The 27696-nt window shown below is 50.0% G+C and overlaps 1 protein-coding gene across 1 annotated transcript; it reads right to left on the bottom strand.

Annotated features, from left to right (window-relative positions):
• Positions 1-58: 58 nt before the first annotated feature.
• On the bottom strand, positions 59-25866 carry LOC146181229 (anaphase-promoting complex subunit 10-like). Its single transcript, XM_084577867.1, has 3 exons — positions 25762-25866; positions 25513-25675; positions 59-389 (listed from the first exon to the last, which is right to left on the bottom strand). The coding sequence occupies exons 2-3, from the start codon at positions 25614-25616 to the stop codon at positions 98-100; spliced, it is 396 nt and encodes a 131-aa protein (XP_084433993.1). The 5' UTR covers positions 25617-25675; positions 25762-25866; the 3' UTR covers positions 59-97.
• Between the last annotated feature and the right edge of the window lie 1830 nt (positions 25867-27696).

Here is a 27696-nt window from a genome sequence, read left to right as displayed (position 1 = left end):
CTCTAAGTATCCCCGTAATTGTTCTTCCTGACGTTATAAAAAATCCAAAGTGCACACGAATACGCCTTTATTTAACACAAGCTGCCACTCTGATACATCAGCGGATAGAGCTGAACATGCGAAACTCTGAGCTTGTGAAGTGTACGTTGCGTAGCACGGATACATCTGCAGCGTTCTGATGCAGTGGCGAGTACAGCTTGATTTGTCGCAGGCGCGTGTCCTGTCCGCCCAGTTGATTGGAGAGCATCGCAATCTGCAGGAAAAACGTCCGCACGGGGCGACCAGCCGTGTCCAGAGTCGGAATGCGCACCCAGCCCGTAGGTTCTTGCAGTTCGAAGTCCACCAGCTGGCGCATGTCGCCAAATGAGTTGCCTGTGCAAACAGAAATTCTGGAACAAAAAAAAATATTAGGGGTGGGGAGGGCACATCTAAGCTGCACTTTTGAGGAATGCGCAACAGTATATAATGGGTCTATCTGCTTGCCATCGGTACGAGAATATTTAGGATCCACACACTAATACCGGTTTCCATTGGGCGAACAGGAACACTTTTAGCCGCACTAAAAGCGCTCTCTCAAGTTTCGGCGCCTACCAGTGGTCGAACAGGAGCAGTAGCGTTGTGTTCTATTGGCAGAGGAGGCGCGCTTTTGGGGTCCCGAGAGCAGCCGAGAGCAGTTCTCGGTGCTCCGTCGCCAGCGGCGGAGTACAGGGAGAACGGAGTAAGTCACGTGACCTTTTTGACGTCAAGACGGGATACGGGCAACGCGAGCGCGGGAAAAGCTTGATCACATGACGCCTGGCGTCACGCGCTCCCCGTCGCTACGCTGTTCTCCGAGCAGCATGAACGCGAGCGCGGGAAAAATTTGATTACATGACGCCTGACGTCACGCGCTCTACCTCGCGACGCTGCTCTCCCAAAGCGACTCAGGCTATGAGAGACACCGTAGTGGAGGACTGCGGAAATTTCGCCCACCTGGGGTTCTTTAACGTGCACTGACATCGCACAGCACACGGGCGCCTTGCTTTTCGCCTCCATCGAAAAGCGGACGCCGAGGTCGGGATTCGATCCCGCGTCCTTGGGAACAGTAGTCGAGCGCCGTAACCACTGCGCCACCCCGGCGGGGCGAGAATGTTCCGTTGGAGAGAAAGAACGCGTGTCCTCAGTGCTCTCGTGCGCTGCTCTGGCTGCTCGTTGCTCTTGCTCCTGTTCGCCCAATGGAGACCGGTATAAGACAAACTAACCGTGTAGAACGTATTCGAAAAAAAAAGCGATTCGTTTTGTTTACAATGCTTGTGGTAAGCAGGCCTCCGTATCAGATCTTTACAAACAGTCCGGTCTTTGCACACTCGTATCATGGCGAAAGTTCAACGCCTCAAAATAATATTCAACATGATTAACAAACAAATAAAGCTGGATTGCCAGACATACAAATTAACCTGCGATGATTTCCCGACCGAAACACAGCAAGGCGAATGTGCTACCCCAATGTCAACAAACGCGCACAAGGCTTCCTTTTTCCCAACGACCATTGCCGAGTGAAATGGGATGCCGAATGAGGAGGTGAACATATGCCAACGTCCGAATCCTTTTTAGCAGCCGTTGTTCCTTACTTGTGACTGCTGTGGATCTTTTGTTACTTTTGAAATTGACAGTTTGCTAATAAGTTGTTTTAGTTGTGTAAGAAGTGTTGTTGACAGAGTGTTTTGATTGTTCATAGCATTATTTGGTTGCTGCTTTACATTTCATAGTCTTTTAAAGCGAAAGCATTAGTAGACTTCGACGACAAGGTTGTGTGCACAGTCTTACGTAGTTTTTAAGGGTTAGGATAAGCGAGTAGTTGTAATCGAAAGAGGATAGTGGGATGATCTGAAACAAACATTAGGCCAGTAGAATTAGTTGAATAACTAGAGTGAAAAATGTAAAAGTAAAATAAATTAGGTGTCGAAATAACCATACCCCTAATGTCGTCGTACAAGGAATGTGACGTCACGCCAACCGGAAGTCGCGATGTGTTTCTGACTTAATGAGCCACATAAATATGTGATAGTGACAAGAAGTGTAATCTGTCTCAGTTAATAAAATAAAAATATAATTAGGGCGCAAAGGAGCGAAAAGGGCCGAATGCTCAAATTAGTGCATATCTAGTGACGTCACAACGATGCGGTTGCCATGTGGACCTCCACTGATGACGTCATGCTGCAGCCTAGCACGCGACGTCATCGACGCCCTGCGCCGCCCCTCTTTACACCAGAAAGGAGGCCGTTCATTGCTACGGTGACGTCATGTTGTATCCTGGAAACGCGTGACGTCATGACGTCTGGTGGCGTTCTCCCCTAGGCCAGTAGCCTTCTCGCCGCCGGCGTCGGAAGACGCGGTGCTTTATTGTGTGCTGCGTGGACGTGTTGGGGTGTAATGGTGCAGAGAACATAACGCAGAAGACCGGACAAAGGGTGAGAAATAAAATCAAGAGAGATAAGGAGACGAAAAGAGGCAAAAGGAGGCAAAGAGGGGCGAAGAGACGTAAAGAGAGGCAACAAGGGGCAACGAGTGTCGAGTGCTTTCGCATTCCTCCAACGCAAAGGTAGGGCAGGGCTCATTTATGCGGCGCTTTTGAGGAATGAGCAGTAGTATAATGGGCCTATCCTCTTGCTAATGTCTCGCGAATATTAAGGATACGCTCACTAAAATAGAAATATAACCCCGCAGAACGTATTCAGAAAAAAGCTCATCGTTTGATTTACAAAGCTTATGGCAGGCAGGTCTCCGTATCAGATCGTTATAAATGGTCTGGTTTGGGCACACTCGCATTACGGCGAAGGTTGCACCATCTTAAAATACTATTCAACACCGTTAATAAACAAATAAAGCTCGATTGCCAGACATACAATTTAACCCGCACGATTTACCCGAACGAAACATAGCAAGGTGATTGTGCTACCCCAAAGTCGAACGAACGCCCACATGGCTTTTTCCCAAGGACCATTGTTGAGTGGAATGGGTTGCCGAATGAGGTGATGAATCTCTAAACGTCCGAATCCTTTTTGACAGCCGTTGTTCCTAACACAGAAGGCCAGACAAAGATTGATGAGGAATAAAATCAAGGGAGACAAGAGAAAAAAAGAGGTCAAAGACGAGCGAAGAGAGGCAAATTGAGGCAAGGAGAAGCGCCTTGGTGCTCTGCGATATAGCTATATAGTGCTACTATTACTACTACTACTACTGCTACTGCTAATGCTACTGCTACTGCTACTACTACTACTACTACTACTACTACTACTACTAATAATACTAATAATAATAATAACAATAATAATAATAATAATAATAATAATAATAATAATAATAATAATAATAATAATAATAATAATAATAATAATAATAATAATAATAATAATAATAATAATAATAATAATAATAATAATAATTCGCTGACAGGAAAGGAAAGACACACTACCTGTCGGACTCCTCTAGACGCCTAAATCGCGCTGTAACAGGGGAAGGTGGGAGTGAAAGCGGAAAAAGAGAAAGAGCGGCCGTTTTGAAGGTCTACGAATAATTTCAACCGCATGGGGATCTTTAAGGTGCGCAGGTATTGCACAGCACACGGACGACGCTTCTTCCTTTCGCGTCGATCGAAACGCACCCGGCGGCGGTCCTGATCCAAGACGGGTACTCCGGGACAGAAGTCGGGCATCTTAACTACTGCATCACCGCGGCGAGGACTTATTATAGCAATATAAATCAAATTGTAGGATTTCTAAATTGCTTATAAAAAAAGGGAACGCCCAGCATCTGTCACACTTCTCCGTTGACACCTGAAGCGCTCCGTAATTAAGAAAAAGAGGAAGGTAAGAGTGAGAGGTTTTGTTAGCGGGGTTTAACGTCTCAAAACGACCCAGAAAGCGACTCAGACCATGAGGGAAGCTATAGTTCGCGGCTCCGGAAATTTCAACCACCTGAGGTTCCTTAATAAGCGCTGATATCTCACATCATACAGGCGCCTTGCTTTTCTCCTCCCCCGAAGAGCGGCCGCCGCGGCCGGAATTCGATCCTGCACCTTTGGAGACAGCAGTCAAGTGCCCTAACCACTGTACTACCGCGTCGGAGGTAGTGTGAATGAAAGAGGAAAGATGTGCCGTAGTGAAGGGCTATGAAATATATTCTATCACTTGGGGATCTAACCTGCCGTGATAGCGCATAACATACGGCCGCCTTTACGTTTCCTCTCTATCGAAACGGGGCCACGGTGGTTGGGTTCGAACCCGGGTACTCGGTTGTTTTAGCCGAGAATCGTAGCCATTCTACCGCACAGAGTTGCGTAAGGTTGCTGCTTTTTTGCGTCATCAATAATTATCGCTCATCGCGCCACTTCATGCATAGACGTCAAATTGTAATGAATATCTATGCACTACACATCATTTTTTATGGGTGCAGTGGTTACGGCGCTCTTTCATGCACTGTCTAAATTTTAATTATTGCGTAATGCGTATTGGCAACAGTTATATTACTAATTGGAGTTCATTCCTTGTTATAATTTGTTGCCACAATGGCGCAATGGTTAGGGCACCCGACAATGGGGTCTGGTGACCAGCGTTCGATCACGGCAGGGAAAACCCCGCTTCGATGACGCCGAAGTGTAAAGCGCCGGTGCGTTGTGCGATGCCAAGGGAAGGCAAAAAGCATACTAAAAATATTTGTTTATAGCAAAAGCAAGGCGCAGTATTGGTCCAAATATTTCTGTGGACACCTAAGCCGTGTCAAAGGGAAGGAGGAAAGATGGGAGTAAAAGCGGAAAGAGAAGAATATGTGCTGGGTAGTGGCGGGCAACGAAGTAATTTCCACCGTATGGGGATCTTTAACATGCACTGGCGCCGCACAGCACACTGACGCCTCTCCTTTTCCCTTCCATCGAATTGTAGCCCCAGACGGTCGGGTTCGAACCCGGCTACCCCTGAGAGTAGAAGGCAGAGTCATAGGTGGTAGAAAATATTCAGCATGCTACACTACGGCACCATTTTCTATTCCTTTTTTAGTTCCCACTTTTCCCTGAGAGCGTGGTTTAAAATCCGAGAGGTTTAACAGACAGTGCGTTTTCTCTTTCTAAAACCCAATTTACAATATTAGTTTAGCTTGCTTCCAAACCAATGTACAATTTGCATTTATCACAACAAATAATTCGGGAAAATTTTCCCATGCAAAATTCCAAACAAAGTAAAGATAATTGATCGTCCGTATGAAAATAGCGTAATTTTATGAGTGAGGTTGACGCAAACAACATAGCACAGCAGACTCTTGCGGCTTTCGCCAGGAAGCAGGAAACGAGCCTCTAGCTTCGATTAGCCTCGATTTAAAGTAAAAAAAAAAGGAGCTAAACCTCTGCAGGCGTATTATTAAAAGCGTTAGCTCAAGGTTTACAGAATTTAAATCCTAGGCCCTCAAATCTGGGACCAGCGTGTACATCATGAAACAACAATTTCTTTTGTATTACTCGCACCTATCTACGACCGCTGGTTCACTCGCCACATTCCGTCCTCGGAGGTTGCACCCCATCATGGGTTCGAGGAACAATGGACGTTTGCATGAATCGGCCATATGCCGGCAACCCCGGCAACGAGGCAGCCCACTCAACTGCTCGAGCACATGCTAACCGAGCGGTACATACCGAAGACTGGAGAAGTACGCTGGACAGACTTCTCACCTATCATGATATAACTTTTCACTACTGAGAACAACGACTCGTTCATCCCCCACTTTACAGCTCTCTCTCAAAACCCCATCAAATAATTTAGCGACAGCTACAAGTCAAAATATTCCCCTCCCCAGCTTGGTAGGCCTTAGCACATCCGGTTCAGTACAACCTCACATTCCATGCGGCGTACTTAGAGCCACTAAAAACAGCCTGACAGACACGAGCCGCGGATAAGGAACCATCCCAAGCCTTGTATCTAAGTGCATTCCTCGATATTTTTTTGCGTGTTCCCAAGAATATAAAAATATAGGGCACTGGAAAACCTACACTGGAGTAATGTAGAAGCCTGAGCATTGTTACTTCTGTTGTCAACCTAGAACCATAATTTTTATATTCATAATTTTGTTTTATATGGCTCTTTATGTTTATTGCCATCTTTATTTTCAACACGCTGCAGCGTCGTCAAGCGAAACAAGAATTATGGTCGTGACTGGAAATAATGCGTGGCTGTACACACCACTTAGGAGGTGAAACAAATTGCAAGGGTTCAACCCTGCTGAACCAAATATTGAGCGAAAGCATTAGCTGCGGGTGTCCGAGCGTTCTTCTTTTTTTCTTTTTCTTCTTCCTCATCCCACATGTAAATCCCCGCTTTAACCAACCCGTATGAACGTGCCTTAGTGGTGGTAGGGGTGGTGGTGGTCCATAGGGGTAACGTGAATGCCAGGGTCCTAGCAGGCTGATTCTGACATAACCGTCCCATGTGAAGCGAGAGACCCAAGCTGGCAGCTCCTGCCAGCCCACATATAAAGCCCCACTTTAACCAAGCCTTATGAACGTGCCTGACGTCATATATCACGTGAGCACCAGCTGCGCCTTTTACGCGCCACGCTGACCATTTTTGTGTCACGTGGGCTGTGACGTAACGTGCTGCGCCGTGGCTGCAACCGCGCTACGCTGTCCGCTTGAGTTGGTAGCCCCAGCTCTAACGCTAGTGTCACGTGGGGTGTGACGTCATCGCATCACGTGGGTGCAGCCACGCTACGTCGACTGCTTGAGTTGGTAGCCCAGCTCTCATCCTAGTGTCACGTGGGGTGTGGGTGCGGTCGCGCCTCTCTGAAGGCTGGAAACCTAGAGTAGTATTGCTTTCGCAATAAAAGCCTAAAATGGCCTCAAAAAGTTGTGGGGCGCGAGCAAAAGTTGTGTTAAGCATGTTTACGAATGATTTGATGGTTTGAATTAGAGGGACGCTGCATAATCGTCTTGAGAATAGCTGTGATATAGCCTGTAACAATTTGAAGCTATTAAACCCACGATTTTTTCATATTTTTTTAGCTTAGGTTTTGGGGGAAGAAAGCTGCATTATCCTTTTTGGCGGACACGATGAAATGAAGGATACCTATATTTAATAAGGTCAAGGTCACACCATCACTTTGAAGGTAAAGCGACCTGTCAGGTTTACCTTGGCTGATGCATGGCGCAGAGAAGCTTTCGCTTTTGGGGGAAGAAAGCTGCATTATCCTTTTTGGCGGACACGATGAAATGAAGGATACCTATATTTAATAAGGTCAAGGTCACACCATCACTTTGAAGGTAAAGCGACCTGTCAGGTTTACCTTGGCTGATGCATGGCGCAGAGAAGCTTTCGCTTTTGGGGGAAGAAAGCTGCATTATCCTTTTTGGCGGACACGATGAAATGAAGGATACCTATATTTAATAAGGTCAAGGTCACGCCATCACTTTGAAGGTAAAGCGACCTGTCAGGCTTACCTTGGCTGATGCATGGCGCAGAGAAGCTTTCGCTTCAATAGAGCCGCCAATGAAGCTGACATTGACGACATCCATGAAGGCCTCATGAGGCGCTTCGAGGACACATCGGGCTTTGGCTTTGCTTGATGCTGCGCCAAAGTCGCCTAGCGGGAGGGGCCAGGCCATGCACCATGACGCGCCCAAATCCTTTTGTAGCGAAAGCTACACTTGGCTAGTAGAAGCGCCACAGGCCACTACTGCGCATCCGCCGCTACAATGGTGACCAGCTGCACCGTTCTCAAAAGTGTTCCGCCAGTACGCTCGCTATAGAGATGAGGAGGAGGGTATCGGCACCCCAGCAGATCGGCGTGCCGGCGCAGAGAGAAGGGCAGTTCCCACACCGCGCATGCGCGCGCCGCAGAGAGCTGATCGAGTGGAGCAGGAAAGCGTCTGCCGGCATCGAATAATAATAACAACAATAATAATGAGTTTAGAGGAAAGAAAATACGCAGTATATGTCACAAATGCCCCGCGGACACGTGACCCGAGCCGTAAGGGTAGCGATAAAAGTGGGAATGAAAACGAAGAGAAAGAAGTATCTTAGTGGAAGGCCACGGAGTAACTTAAGACCATCTCGGGATCTTTATCGTGTCCTGACATCGCACTGCCAGGCGCTGGCACAACACATCAATGCCTTTCTGTTTCGCCTCCATAAAAACGCAACTTCCTATGGTCGGGTTCGAACCAAGATATTTGGGTACGGCATTGGGGCATCATAACCAATGTGCCATCACGGCTGGGCGTCAACGCATGCGTAGGGCATGTAAATGGATTCTGCTAGAACACCGGTGAACATTGATGAGTTGAATGGAACCCTGGTTGTGTTCGATTCAACGCTCGGTCTCCTGCAACCACATTCGGTTCAGCAGCGTTGAACCCCTCTATATGTTTTTCTTCTCAGCGTTTAATAATAAACGGTTTACAGTAGTGGACAGGCGCAGTATAATATTAAAACTACTAATAATTATAAATAATAATAATATTAATATTATTGGTCCACACTAATGGTAAGGCACAATATCTGTCATGTTCTATGAACACCTGAAGCGTGCCGTAAGGAATGGATGGATGGGAAAACATTTATTTCATCGGCTTTAAGAGGTTCAGTTTGATTGCTGGCCGCGCCAGATGGCCGCCAGTTGCGTCCTGTCGGCGATCTCTTCGGCCCACTCAGTGAGCCGAGCCTGGATGGCCGGGTCCGAGCAGCGCAGCACGGCCTCCCACTCCTCCAGAGATGGAGCTGGCAGCAAATCGGCGGGTGGCGGATAGGCCGCGCACCCCCATGTAATGTGGTCTAAAGTAGCGTCGACGCCACACTCTTTGCATTCAGGGTCAACCAAGAGAGGAAGGTAAGAGTGAAAGTGGAAAGAGAGGAAGAGAAGTCGGTAGTGGAGGGCTACAGATTAATTTCGACAAACTGGGATATTGTGCGCTGACATCGCACAGCTCACGGGCGCCTTGCTTTTCGCCATCATCGAAAAGCTGCCTTCGCAGGTCCCTCAAGGTAGCTCCAATCCCGAGAAACACGTAACCTCCACCAAGAAGAGAAGCAAGGGACGAATTTATTAAGAAAAACGCACGCTCCTCAAGACACGACCATGTATGCAGACGCGTCCTCGAGAGGAGGACACAACAAAATTGCGGTGGCCACGGTGGTCGATTCGTCTCTACGCGAAATGACCAGCGCTTCTATGCGACACTGCACAGTAGCAGAGGCCGAGGAAGTAGCCGTTGCTCTAGCGGTGGCGGAGGGCTCTAGAACTGGGCGGTCGATAACGATACTCACGGACTCTCAAACAGCCTGTCGAAATTACATGAATGGTAGGATAGGTCGTCACGCGCTCCGTATACTAATAGAAGCGAGCGACAGAATTAAAAACGACGAAGAAAACACCAGACACAAACGTATGTGGGTACCGGGACACATGGGGGTGGCAGGGAACCAAGATACCGACAGGGTAGCTCGAGCATACTATACTAATACGCAGATCATTGATACAAACGAAGATGTGCCAACGTTAGATGCCAGAATGGCGCATTTACTTGAGGCCCACCGTAGTTTAAATAAACGGTATGCCACACAGAAGCACTACCGCAAACTTAAGCAGAAGATTAATGATCTGGCCACCCAAATTGAAGACTATGGAGCGCAATTGTTTCAGCAGAATTGGACACAAATATGTGAAGGGCTAAAAGGAAATCTCACCACAAAGCGTGCATGGCACCTACTTCGGCACCTTCTGGACCCAACCCAGAGCAAGACATATACACGAAACATAATAGCTAGACTAACCCATCAACACAGAGATGACACAGATGCCCTACTAGCTACTCTAAAGCATATGCACACCACCCCGGGTCAACCACAATCCCTTCCCTCCTATGCAGGAGGACCAAATGATATATTAGATGCTGCAATAACGACATCAGAAATACGGGCAGCACTTCACAAGCTCAAGAACACAACGCCAGGCGAAGATCAGGTTTCAAATGCGGCGCTAAGAAATCTAGATAATAAATCATTGGAGCAACTAAAGGACCCCTATAACAAACACTGGGAAGAAGGGACACTCCCAGCAGAATGGACACACGGGAAAGTAATTCTCATACCAAAACCCAATAAGCCAATTTCCCCAGCGAATATGCGCCCAATATCGCTCACCTCAAACTTAGGAAAACTCTTTGAACAGGTTATACTAGCTCGGCTAACTGCATACATGGATGACACGGACCAATACCCGCACTCAATGGTCGGTTTCAGGCCCCGTCTATCTACGCAGGACGCTATGCTGCAGCTAACGTCAGCAGTGCTTGACCCACATATACCAACGCATACTAAGGCGATACTAGCAATAGATCTCAAAAAAGCGTTTGATAATGTACAACACACAGCAATCCTACAGGCACTCACGAACATTCAAACTGGTCCTAGGGTTTACAACTACATAAGAGCCTTCCTTCAGCACAGGACGGCCACACTTCACATCGACAATCTCCACACCTGACCGTACACGCTTGCCAACGTGGGGACGCCGCAAGGCTCCATTCTTTCCCCGTTTCTGTTCAACATTACTCTTATCCCCTTAACCGCAGAACTGCAGAAAATCCCTCACCTAGGTCACACCATATACGCCGATGACATCACACTCTGGACCACACACGGATCAGACGGTGAAATCGAAGACACGCTACAAACAGCAGCAGACACGATAGCCAAGCTTACCGCAACAATCGGATTAGAGTGCTCCCCAGAAAAATCAGAATTACTAATCATACCCCCTAAAGGACGGACCTACCAAAGCCCCATAGAAATTCGAATTCAGGGAAGACAAGTACCACAGGTTCATACCATCCGCATTCTGGGACTATACCTGCAACAGGATGGAAAGAACGTCGACACAATTAAGCGGCTCAAAAAGGCCGTTGCAAACACCACACAAATCATAACAAGGGTGTCAGGACGCGCACATGGATTTCGAGAGGCGGACACACTTCGAGTAGTGCACGCCTATACCCTCAGCAGAATTCTTTACGCTACACCATACCTCAAACTATCATGTAGTGAGGTCCAGCAAATAGACTCATTAATTCGGCAAGCAACAAAGGCAGCACTTAAATTACCGAAAAGCACTAGTAACGAGAGACTACTCGAACTTGGAGTCCATAATACCATACATGAACTTCGAGAGGCCCATTTACAAGCACAATACCTCAGATTAGCTGCTACAACTACCGGACGACATATACTCACTAAGCTAGGCATCACTATTCCTGCAAACAATTCATCCCTATTAACACTCCCTAGCCAAATTTACACTTCAATCTATGTCAAACCATTACCGCGGAACATGCACCCCCACTATGACCAAGGTCGCAGGAAGGCGCGCGCGGCAGCGCTCCACAAATGGTACGGGAATGAGCCCGATGCCGTTTGGGTAGATGCCGCCTGCGATGAGAGCGGAGCCACTGCAGTTGTCCACAACCCCCACATTTCCCCCTTAACTATTGAGCTTCCTTCAGGCACGACCCCTGAAGAAGCCGAGGAGACCGCTATAGCTATTGCTCTGGCATACACCGATGCCAGTTACATACTCAGTGATTCAAAAACTGCCATTCTAAATTATGCCAGGGGCCGGGTTCATCCTCCGGCGCACCGCTTGCTGCACATGCCCACCTCCCACCTCCCCCGACGGATTGAGCTCATCTGGGTGCCTGCGCACTCGGGAAATCCCGGCAACGAGGCTGCCGACTCCTTAGCCCGAGGGTCTAGAAACCGGGCACAGGTGGACCTCATGGGGGATTTCTCGAAGGATCGTATGCACTCGTTTGCTGAGTTCACCGCAAACTCCCGCGCTGAGCGCCTCATCTATCCGTCACCCCACCCATCCCTCACTATCAGAGAGCAGTCAATCTGGCGTCGTCTGCAGACACGAACTCTACCGACACCAGCTCTACTTTCGAAATTTCAGCCGGTATACCCCCTATGCACTTTGTGCTCCCACCCCAAGGCCACTCTTACCCACATTCTTTTATCCTGCCCTGCGTCTCCTCCCCCCGCCGGGCCGGTGCCTCTCCGAACCTGGGAGGACTGGGAGACCTCACTGCGATCAGCGGACCCGGCCAGGCAGAAGATCGTCGTCAGCCGGGCCGCATACGTCATGGATAAACATAATATGAACGTTTAGATCGTGAGTGGGGTCGTGCGGAGACCCAGGAGGCCTGCGTGCCTCGAATTCTTCTGCAAATAAAGTTTTTTCCTCCTCCTCCTTCCGTGCATCCGACGAGTCCGCGGAACTTTTCCCAGCACGCAAGTCATACTCGGCCATACTACAAAACTATAGAGGCAGAAGAATGCGATATTCCCCATCATACAGCTCTCTCAACAGAGAGGAAGCTGTCATTTGGAGACAATTACATACGAGTTCATACCCAAACCTACACATACTAAACAAAATGCACCGTGGTGCAATGAAAAGCCCACATTATATCCCATCCCATGGGCCTGCCAAAATATAGACTTAGTCCGCAAAATCCGAAACCCAAGTGTGGAGCAATGGGAGACTCTGCTGTCCAGCAACCGGTGCCAAGACCAGTAGGGTCTGGTACAGCGAGCTCAACGGGCGGCAGTAGCCAGCGGAGCCCTGGACTGAGGGCAACCGACCATTGTGTAAAAGTAGACGAGGTCGACGGAGAAGACTCTTGTGGATGCAACAAGCAGATATCTCTGAAGACGTCCTTAAAACCGACAAAATAATATAGGGCTAAATAAAGTTTTCTTTCCTTCCACCTACCCTCAACAGCCGCAACATCCTTGCCCGCATCCATCTCTCACCTCCCGGTCACTGCTCTACACAACATACACTTCCTCCTGCAATACACTGCGTTCGTAAGCTGCGTCTTCCACTTAAGAATATGCACCCAGAGCACCATGTCACTCGCAGCAAGGCACGTGCAAAAGCCTTTCACAAACACCATGGCTTCCAGCCAGAGACCGTTTACGTAGACACTGCCTCATACCCTTCCCGCCCTGCGTTCGCTCTCAGCGCTTTTTTCAATTCCCTGCAACCGGTCACGGCCGGCACTACGTTTTCTTCCCCTTCCCTGGAGGCGGAAAAGACGCCGGTTTCCATGGGACAAGTGACAGCTCGGAACGCGTACTCGCATGGGATCCATATTTTCAGCGCCTGGCTTAACACATTTCGTCTCGGATATTCACCCATTTTTGTGAGCAAGCCCGTGAAGGTGTAAGGATTTACCTGACACTTTATTTGCCTTCATCCATCCATCAGCAAACGAAACAAGCAAAGTGCTGGTATGTGTACGCCAAGACATTGCGCACGTCCGCCATGCTCTGCAGCCCCACAACACGAACCACTACATTTGTTTGACGTTAACCCTGAAAGGACGAGTATGTTCTGTAATTGGCGCTTATATTCCACCGAGGGATGGCTTGGACAAATCATATCTATTTTCAACAATCCAGTGTTGTGCAGCTCCTCGTATTATTGTGGGGGACTTTAATGCTCACCACCCTCAGTGGGGTAGTGCAATAATGAGCAATAGAGGAAGAGACCTGGCAGACTTTATGCATACGCAAGATCTCGTCAATATAAACGACGGCTCACCGACGTTTCTACGCGGAACAACCTACAGCAGCTGCTTGGATGTGGCGTTTGTTTCCAGAAACCTCCATCCCTCCGTTTCTTGGTGTAGTGATGTGGAAACACATGGGAGTGATCATATACCAACGTACATATGCATCAAGTGGTTTGCACCTGCCACTTCACCTCGTGTGCAATACACAGACTGGCCCGCCTTTAGGGCAGCGGTGGAGACTTCCAGCGTGGACCTCCAGTCACCATCTCAAATAGAGGGACTCATTACTTCCTCTCTCAGTGAGAACACTCGCTATGTTAGTGTGCCGGGGTCAGTGTCCAGCATCGACGTGGAATTCGAGCGGCTTCGCGCGATCCGTCGGCGGGCTGAAAGGAAGTACAGAAGAACGAAATCCGCGCAAGATCTCGCACTTTCTCGCCGAGCTAAACGTCAAGTTTTGCGTCACCTGGAGAGGTTAGGACGACAACGTTGGAGACAGTTCTGCTCATCACTGGATCCCCGTAAGCCCCTGTCGCGTATCTGGCATGTTGCGAGAAGCTTGCGCACACCTCCGCGAGAAAGGCACCCTTTTCGTGCCCTGGCCCTTTACCAACGCCGCAATGAAGTTGACGTAGCTGAAGATTTTTGTAAAATGGTTGTGGGCACAAACCAGGCACAGTTACCAATTTCAGAGGTTTTTGCACCACCTTCGCCTAATGATCAATACGACGTGCCCTTTACAATAGCTGAATTAGACGCCGCTCTTGCTTCTTGTCGGCATTCATCTGCACCTGGTCCTGACGGGATTACTTATTCAACCTTATCGAACCTAGGCAAGGATGGTAGAACTGCACTACTTAATTATTTCAATGATATATGGGCTTCTAGTACTGTTCCTGAGCACTGGAAAATTAGCCGCCTGGTTGCTCTTTTGAAGCCTGGAAAGCCTCCTCTCGAACTTACCTCATACCGGCCAGTTGCCCTAGCAAGCTGTGTTGGAAAAGTTATGGAGCGCATGGTGCTGGCAAGACTTGAGTGGTATCTAGAGAGTAATGATCTTTATCCTAATATGATGACTGGATTTCGCCGCGGACGCTCTTCCATTGACAGCGTCATCGACCTTGTGGCGACAGTAGAACACGAAAAGCGTCACCGTCGACTAGTAGCTGCTGCATTTTTAGATATAAAGGGAGCTTACGACAACGTCCTCCATGAAGCTATTCTTGATGGACTTGACGACGTGGGAGTTGGTGGCCGGCTGTACTTGTGGATTGTAAGCTATCTCAGCGGCCGTTCTGTTTACATGACTACGCCTGAAGGAGATACTACCCACTTTCAGGTCGGTCGTGGAGTTCCACAGGGAGGAGTTCTCAGCCCAACTTTATTTAACGTTGCGCTAATTGGCCTGGTGAGTGAACTGCCAACTAACATCCACATCAGTGCATATGCTGACGACATCTGCATCTGGGCCTCTGGTTCGACGCGCCCACAACTACGTGCGAGACTGCAACGAGCTGTGTCATTAACATCGATGTACTTACGGCGTCAAGGTTTATTTTTAGCGGCAGAAAAGTGTGCAGTGATCGCGTTTACGGGAAAATGTGTCAGCCGCTACCCGATTACCCTTCATGGAGTCGTAATACCATACGTCTCCAGGCACAGATTCTTGGGAGTAATTATTGACCACCGACTATCTTGGTCGAAACATATTGCTATGGTGAAGAAGAGGCTAATTAATTTTTGCCATGTACTTCGTTACATAGCTGGCATCAAATGGGGTCCAACTGAGCGCTCCTTAATACGCCTTTACGAGGCTCTGTTTGTTGGCTACATCCGGTACAGTCTCCCAGTACTCTCTAGTATGAGCATTTCCTGCTTGCGGACTTTAGAGAGCGTGCAAGCGCAGGCACTGAAAATATGCCTTGGACTGCCCAGATGCACCTCTAACAAAGGCACAATTGAAGAGGCACACGCTCGCCCAATGTCCATATACTTGTCACACGAACCACTTCGTGTATATTTACGAGCACTTACAAGACACCGTTTTCACCCACTCAGCAAGATTCTGGATGAGAGGCCGGACTGCAGTTTTACAACTGCACTCCGCTGCCATCAGTCGCAAGTACCGACAGGATATGCCCTCCCATATCATCCCACCCAACCACCATGGACGATGGATAAACCTTTTGTGCACCTTCGTGTTCCCGGAATACTAAAGAAATCAATGGTACAAATTAGTGGACTCAAACAACTCACTCTGGCACACATCTGGTCAGAATATCCCAGTTATATTCACATATACACTGATGGATCTGTGTCAGCACAGGCATCCGCTGCAGCTGTGGTCATACCAGCTCGGAAAACGACTCTGCATTTCCTTTTGGGACATACCTCTACATCAACCGCTGCCGAACTTGTAGCCATTCGAGAATCTATTCGCTATATATGTGGGGAACCACCTCAAAAATGGTGTATATTCACGGACTCGAAGACTGCATTACAAATTTTGGAAAACTTCTTACGCCACACTGCCTATCAGTCCCTGGCACTAAACATTATGGATCTCATCACATCTGCCCAGCTGCAAGGCCACACGATAATGTTTCAATGGATTCCTGCCCACTGCGGCCTCCATGGGAATGAGCAGGCCGATGTTGAAGCGAAAAGCGCACTCATCAATGGCTTCCAAACAGCTGTGCCTTTTTCAAGAGCGGATACGACGTGTCTTCTAAAGAGTTATATGAATATTGCTACAGCAGCTTACTGGGCTCAACCAGACTCCCGACACATCCGTCTAAGAAGGCTTGATCGAACATTTAAATTTTATGTTCCGCGTGATATTCCGCGTCATCAGACATGCTTGATACATCGACTTCGTTTAAACGTGGCTTTCACGCGCAAGTACTTACATATAATTGGACAGCTGGACTCACCGGAATGTTTAACTTGCGGCATCCCAGAGACTGTGGACCATGTATTATTGGTATGCCCAGAGTATGCGAACGAAAGAAATGTGCTAGCTGCTTCCTTGAAGCGTTTAGACAAGAGGCCTCTGTCGGAGGAACTGCTGCTGGGCGCTTGGCAGGACAAGGGGAAGGGCGTCCAGGCAGTGCGCGCTCTTTGCCGTTATTTGAGCGCCAGCGGACTTGATTCACGTTTGTAAAGCAAGCTGCTGTGTCTGTATATATATTTCATATGCCTTCTCCCACATCGTCACCCATCATGACCTTCTTTCTTCTCTCCTTCCCCTTCCCCAGTGCAGAGTAGCAGGCCAGATTTGAATTATTCGGGCCAACCTCTCTGCCTTTTCCTTTCAATAAATCCATCTATCTTTCATCCAACCGACCGCCGCTTGACTAGGACCTCATCTTTGACCCGCCACGAAGCAACCGAGCTGAGCCCCACGCTCGGCGTGGCACCGCTTCGTCCGCAGCGCTGAGCTGCGTCTCACGCCGCCCTTGCGGCCGCTGAGCCATCGCTGCAGCTGCTGTAGCCTCGAAGAAGTCGACATGGAGAACCAAGTCGACGATACGCCCCTCACTCCAGGAGAATTTGACGACGACCCCCGCTGGACCTGAATTGTTAAGGCCCGGTGTTCGGGCTACCCTATAGGAGACGGTACTCCTCAAAGCGACCCTCTCAAGTCCACTATGGTGCCCCCGCCATCACTATAGACTCCAAGATTACGCCACCACGTCCCCCTACCTCGATTTCCACAAGAAGACTACAAGATCATGTTCCGCCCCGGCGGCACCCTCGACCTCCGCACCACTACCAATGGGGCCCTCCTGACCTCACTTTGTGCCACCGCCTAAGTTGACTATGCCACCGTCCATGCCAGGGATCGCGTACGTATAAATCCATACCACTCATTCACTGTCAGTTCACCCTCAGACCAACGCACCCGATTATATGTCCGAACCTCTGAGTTGCGTCTCGCAACCAATTCGTACCCCCTGCGCTCTTATGTTGCCGCTCCTGACAACGCTCTCCGCGGCGTAATCTACAACGCCGTGGACAAACACAGCCAAGAGGATCATAGCAGATCTTCAAGCCATGTACCCCAGCAAAACCTACGCCATTGCCGATGCAAGACAGATGGGACGTGCGCGGTCCATCCTGATCACCTTAGTCAGCACGAAAGAACTACCCCGCACCGTGGTATTCAACTGCGGCCTTTTTATCTGCCACCCTTTCCGCCGCAAGGCCGAAGCCTGCACCAATTGTTGGTGGTGGTTAAAACATTTATTAACAATTAAATGGTTACAGAGAGGTGTTTGAGTTAGAGACGTATCGGTCTCCTCCCCTCACAATACTAGGTGGAGTCCCTTTCCGGGACTCCATTGGCAAGCAACACCGCCCGCGTCCGTTGAACCAAGGCCTTTTGGGCCTTGAGGTCTTGACAGCCGAGCAGGGCTCTCAAGACCCAGTCCTCTCTAGGTGCATTGGAGTTAGGGGAATGATGGGTTTGACTGGCACGCCCAGACCATGTGGAAGGTGTCAGCCACCTTCCCACAGTACTGGCACGCACAATCAAAGGACCATCACGGCCATCGCTCCGACGTATGCACCCAGCCCAGATCCGGATGCTGTATCCGCTGCGGAGCCGTGCACGAGATTCGGGAGCTCCCCGACTGCACACCTAAATGCATCTTTTGCCAAGGCACACATGTCACGGGAGGATCTCGCCCGTGTGGACTTCGCTACGCGCAGACCGGTCCCTCTCCAACCAACTCCAGCCTTAAATCAACATCACCCACCCCACCGCAATCAAAACCCTCCACCGAAGACTCCCGCCCATGAAGACCCCGTCAGTGGTCCAACTCCCGGACCCGCCAAGAAAGCAGCCCCCGCCGCCGCTCCATCTCTTTTCGGCCACTGCCGAGACTCTTCCCATCGGTGAGCCGGCCTTTGCCGCTTCCCACCCCAGATTCCGAAAAAGAGCTCAAAGCTCAAGTCGCTGCCCAAAGCAGGCAGATTGCCCTGATAAAACAACAGCTGCAGGCGTTGTTAGGGCACCCCCAACTGCCCACCCCTTCCCCACAATGCCCCCCCTCACCTGTCACTCAAACGGCCCCGCCGCATCTTCCCGCCCCCCTGTCCATCTCCTCGAATGCTTCCTTCCGCGCCACCTCCCCTTCTCGCAGCCATCCACAAAAGAGGCGATACACCAAGGAGCACACATCCACCCCGGAGGTGGAGGCCGTCATCCGCCACACAGCCTCGTTTCGCGATGCCCATGAGCAACGCCTCACGGCCGCAATTCCTGCCCTGCGTACCGACACGCAGAAATGGATGGAACAAATTAACGAACGCGTAGCCAGAAATGAGGCCCGCCAAAGTGCTCACGAAGCCGAACTTGCTCAGACGACCCTAATGGTGTCATACCTCCTCTTCTCCTCCTCATCTCCAAATCCCGATGCACCAGCAAGGGCACCCAGGCCTCGTGATGGCCAGACACCCCTCACGCCTTAATTTCTGGCAATGGAGCTGCCGTTGCTTCCGCAGAAAGCGGAACGCGCTGCAGCTCCACCTCCAGAACATACCTCCCTCTCACCTCCCGCTTTAATTGCCCTCCAAGAAACTTTCTCCCCAGTTATACCCGGGTTCGAACCCGACCTAGGCGGCTGCGTTTCGAATGAGGCCAAACGAAGAGGTGTCCGTGTGCTGTGCGATGTCAGCGCACGTTAAAGATCGCCAGGTGGTCGAACTTACTCCAGAGCCGTCCACTACGGCCCCTCTTTCTCTCTTTCCACTTTAACTCCCACCTTCCTCCCTTCCCTTACGGCGCGGTTGAGGTGTCCACAAAAAACAAGTGAGACAGTTATTGTGCCTTTCCCTTCCTATAAATCAATCAGTTTTCTCCCCAGTTAGGCTGCGCGAATTCACTGCTTTCCACCCTCCTTCTTCATCCCCCCCCCTAACATTGCCACTCTGGTTCACCGCAACTACACGGCGATAGAGCATCCTCTCGACGTTCCAGAGTGCACACACCTTTTCTTAGAACTCCCTCCCCAGCGGCGAAAGGATGCCAGTCTCTTTCGTCTTAATGCCTACAGCTCTCCTCGCACACCTTCAGCTCCTCTCCTCCTCATTCTACGCAAAGCCCTTTCTCGCGCACATCGCATCGCGTTCCTCATTCTTGGGGATTTCAATGCATATAACGTCAGCTGGAATTACCCCAGGAACTGTAGGAAAGGTCTCGCGCTGTGGACATTCGTCCAGAACGAACAGTTATCCGTCCTTAATGATTTTTCTGCCCCAACCCGCATCGGCTCCAGCGTCCAACGCAACACTACACCGGACCTTTCTATCTACAAAAACGTCTCGGACGCAGCGTGGACGAACACCCGGGTCTTTCCCGGCAGCGACCACTATAGTCTGTCCATCTCTCTCTTCCTACCCTATCCTCCCGCCAGCGTCTGAGCCAGGTAGTCGACTGGGATCGGTTCCGCCACTCACGGTAACATGCCCCCCCTCCATCTCAGACCTTTCTCAATTGACTGCCACCTTGCTCAAAGATGTTTTATCCGCCACCTCTACCGTCCCTACCGCTCCTCACTCCTCTAAGGCTGACAGCCGCATCCTCCACTATGGGGGGCGCATCATTCTCTGCACCGCCTCTGGCTTTCACAAAAACACAACCGCTCACTATGCCTCCGCCTTGCCCGCCTGGCTATGGAAATTGAGGAGCACTGCTCATATTTCACTAGGCACGAGTGGGGTCAGACCTGCGAGCGCATGGCCGGTAACCTCGGGCTGATGGATACGTGGACACTCCTACGTGTCCTCCTTGACCCGTAGCATCCCAAGGCCACGCAACGCAGGGATGTGACGCGTCTCTTACAATCCTCACCACTATCCGATTCCAATTTCCTTCTTGCACTCCAAGATCGCTATCTCTGTACTTCACCTTCGTCCCCCCTCCCTTCCTGCATCGGCACCCTTAATTCTGCGCTTGACGCAGATATCACTTTGGGGGAGGTTTGTGCGGCGCTACATAAGCTCCGCACCACTTCCGCACCAGGAGCAGACCAAATTTCTAACAAGGCCCTCCGTAACATGAACACATCATCTCTAGATGCCATTACGGACCTATTTAACAAACTTTGGCACTAAGGCACTCTGCCTTCTCAGTGGACCCATGCTAAGGTAACCTTCATCCCCAAGCCCGGCAAGCCCATAGACATTCAAAATGTCAGTCATATTTCCCTCACCTCTTGTCTCGGTAAGCTTTTTGAGCACTTCGCTCTAGACCGCTTGCAGAGCTTCCTCGAGGATAACCATATTTTCCCCGATTCGATGTTCGGCTTTTGCCCATCCCTCTCTACCCAGGATTTCATGCTCCAGCTTTCCGAAGAGGTCCTTAACCCTGTTCACGCTAAGCACACTCGTGCGATCATGGCACTAGACTTGACGAAAGCATTTGACAATGTCTTCCATACCGCCATCCTAGACGCCCTTTCTACGCTTAACCTGGGTTCCCAGACTGATGGTTACAGATCTCATTCGGCCCCTCTCCTCTCCCGCTTTCCCTCTTGGAAATCGAGGTACCCCCAGGGTTGTGTTGTCTCGCTCCTTCTATTCAACATTACCCTTTTCCCTATGGCACATGCTCAAGCTACCATTCCTAACCTCTCCCATGCTTTCTACGCTGATGATATCACCCTCTGGGTGACTGCCGGCAATCTTGGAGAGATGGAAGTCGCTGTCCAGGCGGGCGTAGACACGGTCGCCGACTATGCTCACACGGTCGGGCTAGCTTGTTCCCTATCCAAGTCGGAGCTCCTGCTCCTCCTGGCTCAAGGCATAGCTCCAACCTCACCTCCTAACCTTACCGCCACTATCGAGGGACATCCCATCCCTTCTGTCTCTTGCATCCGTATTCTCGGTCTCTTTCTCCAATTCAATGGCACACTACTCTCCTTTCCCGCCTTACTGCCACCGTCCCGCAGACGGTACGGTTGATCCGGCGGGTAGCTAACCGACACTACGGCATGCGCGAGCACGACCTCCGTCGTCTTGTGCAGGCCTTTGTGCTAAGCCGCCTTATCTACTCTCTCCCCTACCTCTTTCTGTCTCGTGCCGAGGAAGACAAGGTCAACTGTCTCATCCGCCAAACCTATAAGTCGGCTCTCGGGCTTCCCACTTCCACCCCACTTCTCGTCTGCTGGCGATGGGCATCCACAATATTCTTTCAGAACTTGTGGAGGTCCATCAAGTGGCACAACTCGATCGCTCATCTCGCACCACCCCTGGCAGAGCCCTTCTTACCTCTTTTCGCTTGACCCGTCTCCCTTGTTTGTGTCACCCATTCCTTGCCCAGCTCCCTCTTCTCCATGCTCACTGTCAAGCCCCTTCCCAATAACATGCACCCTGAGTATCATGCAGCTCGCTATCTGCCCGCGCCTCCACCCTCTGGTGCCAGTAAGGTACACGGTCTGACGTCGTGTATGTTGATGCGGCACCCTACCTCGCGCATCCCGCCTTTGCCCTGGCCTCTGTTTCTAATACACGAAACCCCCTCTCCGTCGCCACTATCCCTTCTCTCACTTTCGCTGCCACAGAGGAAGCAGCCATCGTCCTCCCCATTGCCAGCACACCGGATCTTTTCATACTTAGCGACTCAAAGACCGCAGTCCGCAACTTTGCAAAGGGTGGAATCTTTCCCTCTGCGCTCAATATTCTTAAGCACTTCTCCCCCCTTCTAGTCCTATCCAGTTCTGGATTCTGGCTCAAGCGGGGCACCCTGGAAATGAGGTGGCAAATTCTATCGCTCGCGAGATGACCGACCGAGCTGGCCCCCTCCATCCCGGAATGGACAAGCGTGACTCCCTCCTCACCTTCTATGACATCACCCTCCACTACCGCAACTCCCGATTATCCCTCCCTCCCCCTCACAAGTCCCTAAAATTGAACAAAATACGTGGCGCCATTTACAGGCCTACACTTTCATCTCCCCTGCACGCCTTGCTCTTATTCACCCCCGTGCCTTTTCGCCCCAGTGCACGCTTTGCAGCTCGCAGACTAAGCTCACATTCTGTTCTTGTCCGGCGCACTTTTCCCCCGTCTCCTGGCAAATAAACAGCCTGCAGCTTTGAGAGGCGGCTTTGGCCAGCTCGAAGCCGCATATTCAACAGCGGCTTAGGACCTGGGCAGCGGAAGCAGCCGCCAGGCGTGACCTGGAGGCCACAACCAGCAGCCGGAAGGCCACCCACAGAATGGCGGCAACGTAATTTTTTTGGCCTTCACTGAATAAAGGTTTTACCACCACCACCGGTTGCCATCGCCATATATACTACCCCAACCACCACCATCATTAGCAACTCTAAATCCGCCGTACGAAACTTCGCACAAGGTCTGATCTCTGGTCCAGTATTCCAGTTCCTCTCGCCTCCCTCCGCAAACCCGAACACCCTCAATCAGGTGACATGGGGACAGCTTTAGTCCCGTGCATTTTCATCCCCTGCTTACTTAGCTTTGATCCATCCAGGACCATTCTGCACAGTGCACTTTGTGTGAGGCACCCAAAGTTGATTTTGAACATGTAATCAAATGTTCGGAATTCCACCCTCCAGCCATTTGGCAACTCTCTGACCTCGAGCGACGGGAGGCTGCGGTGTCCAGCTCTGACCCGATCGTTAAAAACCGGCTGTCATACTGGGCTTTGGGAGTCGTTGGGAAGCACCAGCTTCCGGCCACAACACGTAGCCAAGAACCGACCCATCATTAGGACATGGCATAAAAGATTTCACCACCACCTCTTCGTTTCTCGTCTATCGAAAGCCGTCGCCGGCGGCCAGTATCTGTCACAATATTTTTATGTTGTTGTGGCTGTAGGAAGAAGGAAAAAAAATATACATGGGTCTGCTACTGGCTCTGTACCTGAGCCACCTCCGCTGATTGATTGATTGATTTATAGGAAGGGAAAGGCGCGGTAACTGTCTCACTTGTTTTCTGTGGACACCTCAAACGCGCCGTAAAGGAAGGGAGAAAGATGGGAATGAAAGTAGAAAGAGAGAAAGAGGAGCCGTGGTGGAGGGCTACGGTGTAATTTCGACCACCTGGGGATTTTCAACGTGCGCTGACATCGTACAGCACACGGATGCCTCTTCGTTTCATCTCCATCGAAACGCAGTAGCCGAGGTCGGGTTCGAACCCGGGTACTCCGGTACAGTAGTCGGGCGTCTTACCACTGCACCACACCTCCGCTGCCTCGCGCAGACAGGAGAGAAAATAGAGAACAAAGAAAAATTAGAGGGTGAGAAAGACGCAGAAAAATTAGAGGGAGAGAAAGACGCGCGCCTCAACAACATCCGTCGTCCACCACCAACGCGGTGGCGGGTGCAATGACGGCCTACAACCGATAAAAATTCGGTGGGAGGCTAGCCCCCGCAGCAAGCGGCGGTGACCGACCTGTCCCAGCCCCATCAGGGGAGGATGGACATCTGACTCTCGCGGCAAGAGAATGGAGGAAGATGGGAGTGACAACGGAGAGAGAAAGGAGTGCTGCAGTGGAGGGCTCCAGAGTAGTTTCGATCACGTGGGGCTATTAAGGCGCACTGACATCGCACAGCACACGGACGCCTCTTCGTTTCGCCTTCATTGAAACGCAGCCGCCAAAGGTCTTACCAGTGTCACCCAATTCCTTTTTTGGAACCCGCCGCGGGGGCTTAGTGGTGTAGACACTTGGCTGCTACAATGGAATACCTGGGCCCGCTTGCACAAAACAATCTTAAGACTGTCTTAGCTAAGTCCAGACTTAACTGGAGTCTTAAGAATAGGCCACTAGCATGGCCGCTTAAGACTGGAGTCAAGACTGGGCTTCAGGCCTGACTTGAATAAGTCGCTTGTATGATTACGACTCTAGTGCTGTCTTGGTTAAGACACAAGGACGCCAGGTGTCTAAGTAGAGAAATTAGGGAAATACAGGGATGCGCTGGCACTGTCCCTGCTGTAAGATGTACACATTCCGTCAATTTTGCGTTGTGTAAAATCCGCGCCATTACTTTTTGCGGCTTAAGATTGTGTTACGAGGAAAAAGGCCCCAAGTGGTTGCTGAGGCCGTTCTGAGAAGCCACTCTGGTGAACATGAACCCGAAGCGTTCGACGTTCGGAACACGAGCCGTCTTAAATAAGCTTGGTCTTTCTAAAGACACCATTTAAGTCTGGACTTAGCTCGGACTTTATCGTGCAAGCCGGCCCTGGTTTCGAACACTACAGAGGTCGGCTGCGTTTCGATGGAGATGAAATGGAGTTCGCATGCTGTGCGCTATCAGTGGGCCGTAAATATCTGCAGGTTGTCGAAAATAATCCACAGCCTCCGCAACGGTACCACTTTGTCCTTTGTCCCTAATATTCTTCCCTTCCTTAAATGCGAGGTTCAGGTTTCCGTGAAAATGTGTGACAGATACTTCCCTTGAAATTTGACAATTTGTACAGCACGACATGGTGGCGCCGTGGTTAACACGCCCAACTACAATACCGAACAGCCTGGATTGGAACCTGACTGCCAGCACCTGCATTTCGATGAAGGGGAAACGGAGAGCAGATTGTGCGTTGTGCGAGGTCAGTGGACGTAAAAAATCCCCAGGTGGCCGAAAGTATACCTTCTAGGCGTCCACTGCACCTCCGCTTTCACACCTCACTTCCTCCTTTACCTTATGGTGCGGTCACGTGTCCACAGGAAAAGTGTGATACTGCGTTTTTGCTTTCATGTGTACAGCTTGTTGCTAATAATTTACGTATGTAGGAAAATTCTGTGGACGCCACGACACTGCCCATCATTGCATACAATATTACAAGAAGCCCGTTGGATCTCTGAGTGCAGGTTTACGCAACCACTAATGCTGTGGACGCCATTTGCAACTCCTAAGAAAAATTGGTGATGCTGAGGCCTTAAATAAGAATGTAAATACCTTCTGGGGCAGTAGCTTTCGTCTTCTTTGTAGCTGAGGTAGATGTAGATCGCCTCGATTGCCCTCTTTCTGTGAAACTGAATGCTGATAAGATGTGGCTGCATTCCAGCAGATTGCCAGAAAGTCTCGAGATTGTCGTCTCGTAGATTATTGACGCCATTCTCTGTGAAGGAACGCGCCGGCAAGCACAGGTGTCACAACCATATGTCTATATTGCATGCCGTCACAGAAAATGACTCAATGCCATACCGCATTTGCTAGACGAAACTGTCCACACGGCATCTTCACCCACTTCTCGGACGTTTCCACCCTTCTCCAAGCGACCAGGAGTGGCGTTGTCGTCAGGACTCACCAATACAGCGGTATCGTCCAGTGCACCTAGGAACGATTGAAATCCACAAAGAAATTCTAAGCCAGAGCGTTCATGCACCCGGATGCATGGATCAAGCCACTTACGTGACATTGTAGATCTCTGGGGCTTTCGATCCACACTTTTGAGGAGCACTCAGGAGCGGAAACTGGTCGCAATCCTAAAATTGTGAGCAAAGCACTCGAACCATTGCAGAACGTCGCACGCGCGTCACCTTCTCCAGCTTCGTCAGCATTAGCGATGACGTCACGCACTTGTAGTAGGATGGAACGTGCAGCGCTCTTAAGTGAAACTGAAAAACGCTCATAAGCACAGCGCACAGCGTATGCTTAAGGATGTGGCAGTCTGTCCCCGCTACTGTCGAATTTTCTAAACTGCGTCGCTGGAGCCGTCCACGCCTGAATGCCCTCACCAAATTCATCAGAAAAAAAGATGGTTGGTTTGCGGAGTTTAAACTGATTGATTTATAGAAAGGGAAAGGCGCGGTAACTGTCTCACTTGTTTTCTGTGGACACCTCAACCGCGCCGTAAGGGAAAGTAGGAAGCTGGGAGTGAAAGTGGAAAGAGAGGAAGGGGAGCCATAGTGGAGGGCTTCGGAGTAATTTCGACCACATGGGAATATTTAACGTGCGTCGACATCGCACAGCACATGGACATCTCTTCGTTTCGCCTCCATGGAAACGAAGCCGCCGAGGTCGGGTTGGAACCAAGGTACTGTGGGGTTTAACGTCCCAAAGTGACTCAGGCTATGAGAGACGCCGTAGTGGACTCCGGAAATTTCGATCACCGGAGGTTCTTTAACGTGCACTGACATCGCACAGCACACGGGCGCCTTGCTTTTCGCCTGCAGCGAAGAGCTGCCGTCGAGGCCGGGATTCGATCCCGCTTCGATACCCCTCAAAACCTCATACCTATTGTATCCCCACAATACTTTTTGCTTTATTATCCCGGCATTCCTTTGCCCTTTGGCCTTAAGTGATTGCTCATGCTTCCAATGTATGCCATACCCTAAGATATTTATATTCTGCTACTCTAGGTATTTCATGGCCTTGAATTTTAAGACCCTGATTAGTTGAGCAATTGAAAATCATCATACCCGACTTAACTGCGCTGAAACTGAAACCTAGAGCGTCCCCTTCGTCTCCGCAAAACTTAACTAGAGTTTGCAATTCTTCCAGACTCTCAGCTAGCAGCACAATATCGTCTGCATACATCAAACCGAGAAGGCGCTGCTCTACCGCCTTTCCACCTAATCTATATGACAGGTTAAAACCTAGGTTACTGTCTTGTATCCTCCGTTCCAGGTTTATCATATAAAGCATGAACAGCACCGGTGATAGAGGACAGCCTTGTCTTAATCCTTTGCATACTTTGACATCCTCCGTACTTCTTATCCCTTCTCACGTAATTTCTACTTTGTTATCCCGGTATATTTCCTGTAGGAACTCTATTATCTCATAACCGATACCTTCTTTTTTTAATATGTTCCACAGGAGTTCCCTGCTTACGTTGTCGTACGCCCCGTTTATGTCCAGGAAGGCCAAATACAAAGGTCTATTTTCCACTCTAGATATTTCGATGCATTGGGTAAGCACGAACAGGCTATCATCTAAGCGCCTACCATTTCTAAAGCTGTTCTGAAGTTCTCCGAGCATATTGTTACTTTCTACCCATGCTTGCACCTTTAATTTCACCGCCTGCATGGCCAACGTGTTAACAATGTTATGGTAATCGGCCTGTAGGATTTTATGTGCATCCTTTCTTCTTTCCCTTTATAAATCAAATTCATTTTAATCTGCCGCCAGCTGCCCGGA

This window comes from Amblyomma maculatum, chromosome 8 (genome assembly GCF_055883805.1).
Source record: "Amblyomma maculatum isolate TAMU_Amacu chromosome 8, ASM5588380v1, whole genome shotgun sequence".
Classification (NCBI taxonomy): domain Eukaryota; kingdom Metazoa; phylum Arthropoda; class Arachnida; order Ixodida; family Ixodidae; genus Amblyomma; species Amblyomma maculatum.
This window is presented reverse-complemented; position numbering and strand designations above follow the sequence as displayed.

What these genes read in the sequence shown, in the direction of transcription:
- LOC146181229 (XM_084577867.1), bottom strand. Translation starts at nt 25,616, where the DNA reads ATGCAGCCACATCTTATCAGCATTCAGTTTCACAGAAAGAGGGCAATC. An exon ending in GAAAGCTACTGCCCCAGAAG is followed by an intron (nt 390 to 25,512) that starts GTATTTACATTC and finishes TTTTTGTTCCAG; the next exon opens with AATTTCTGTTTGCACAGGCA.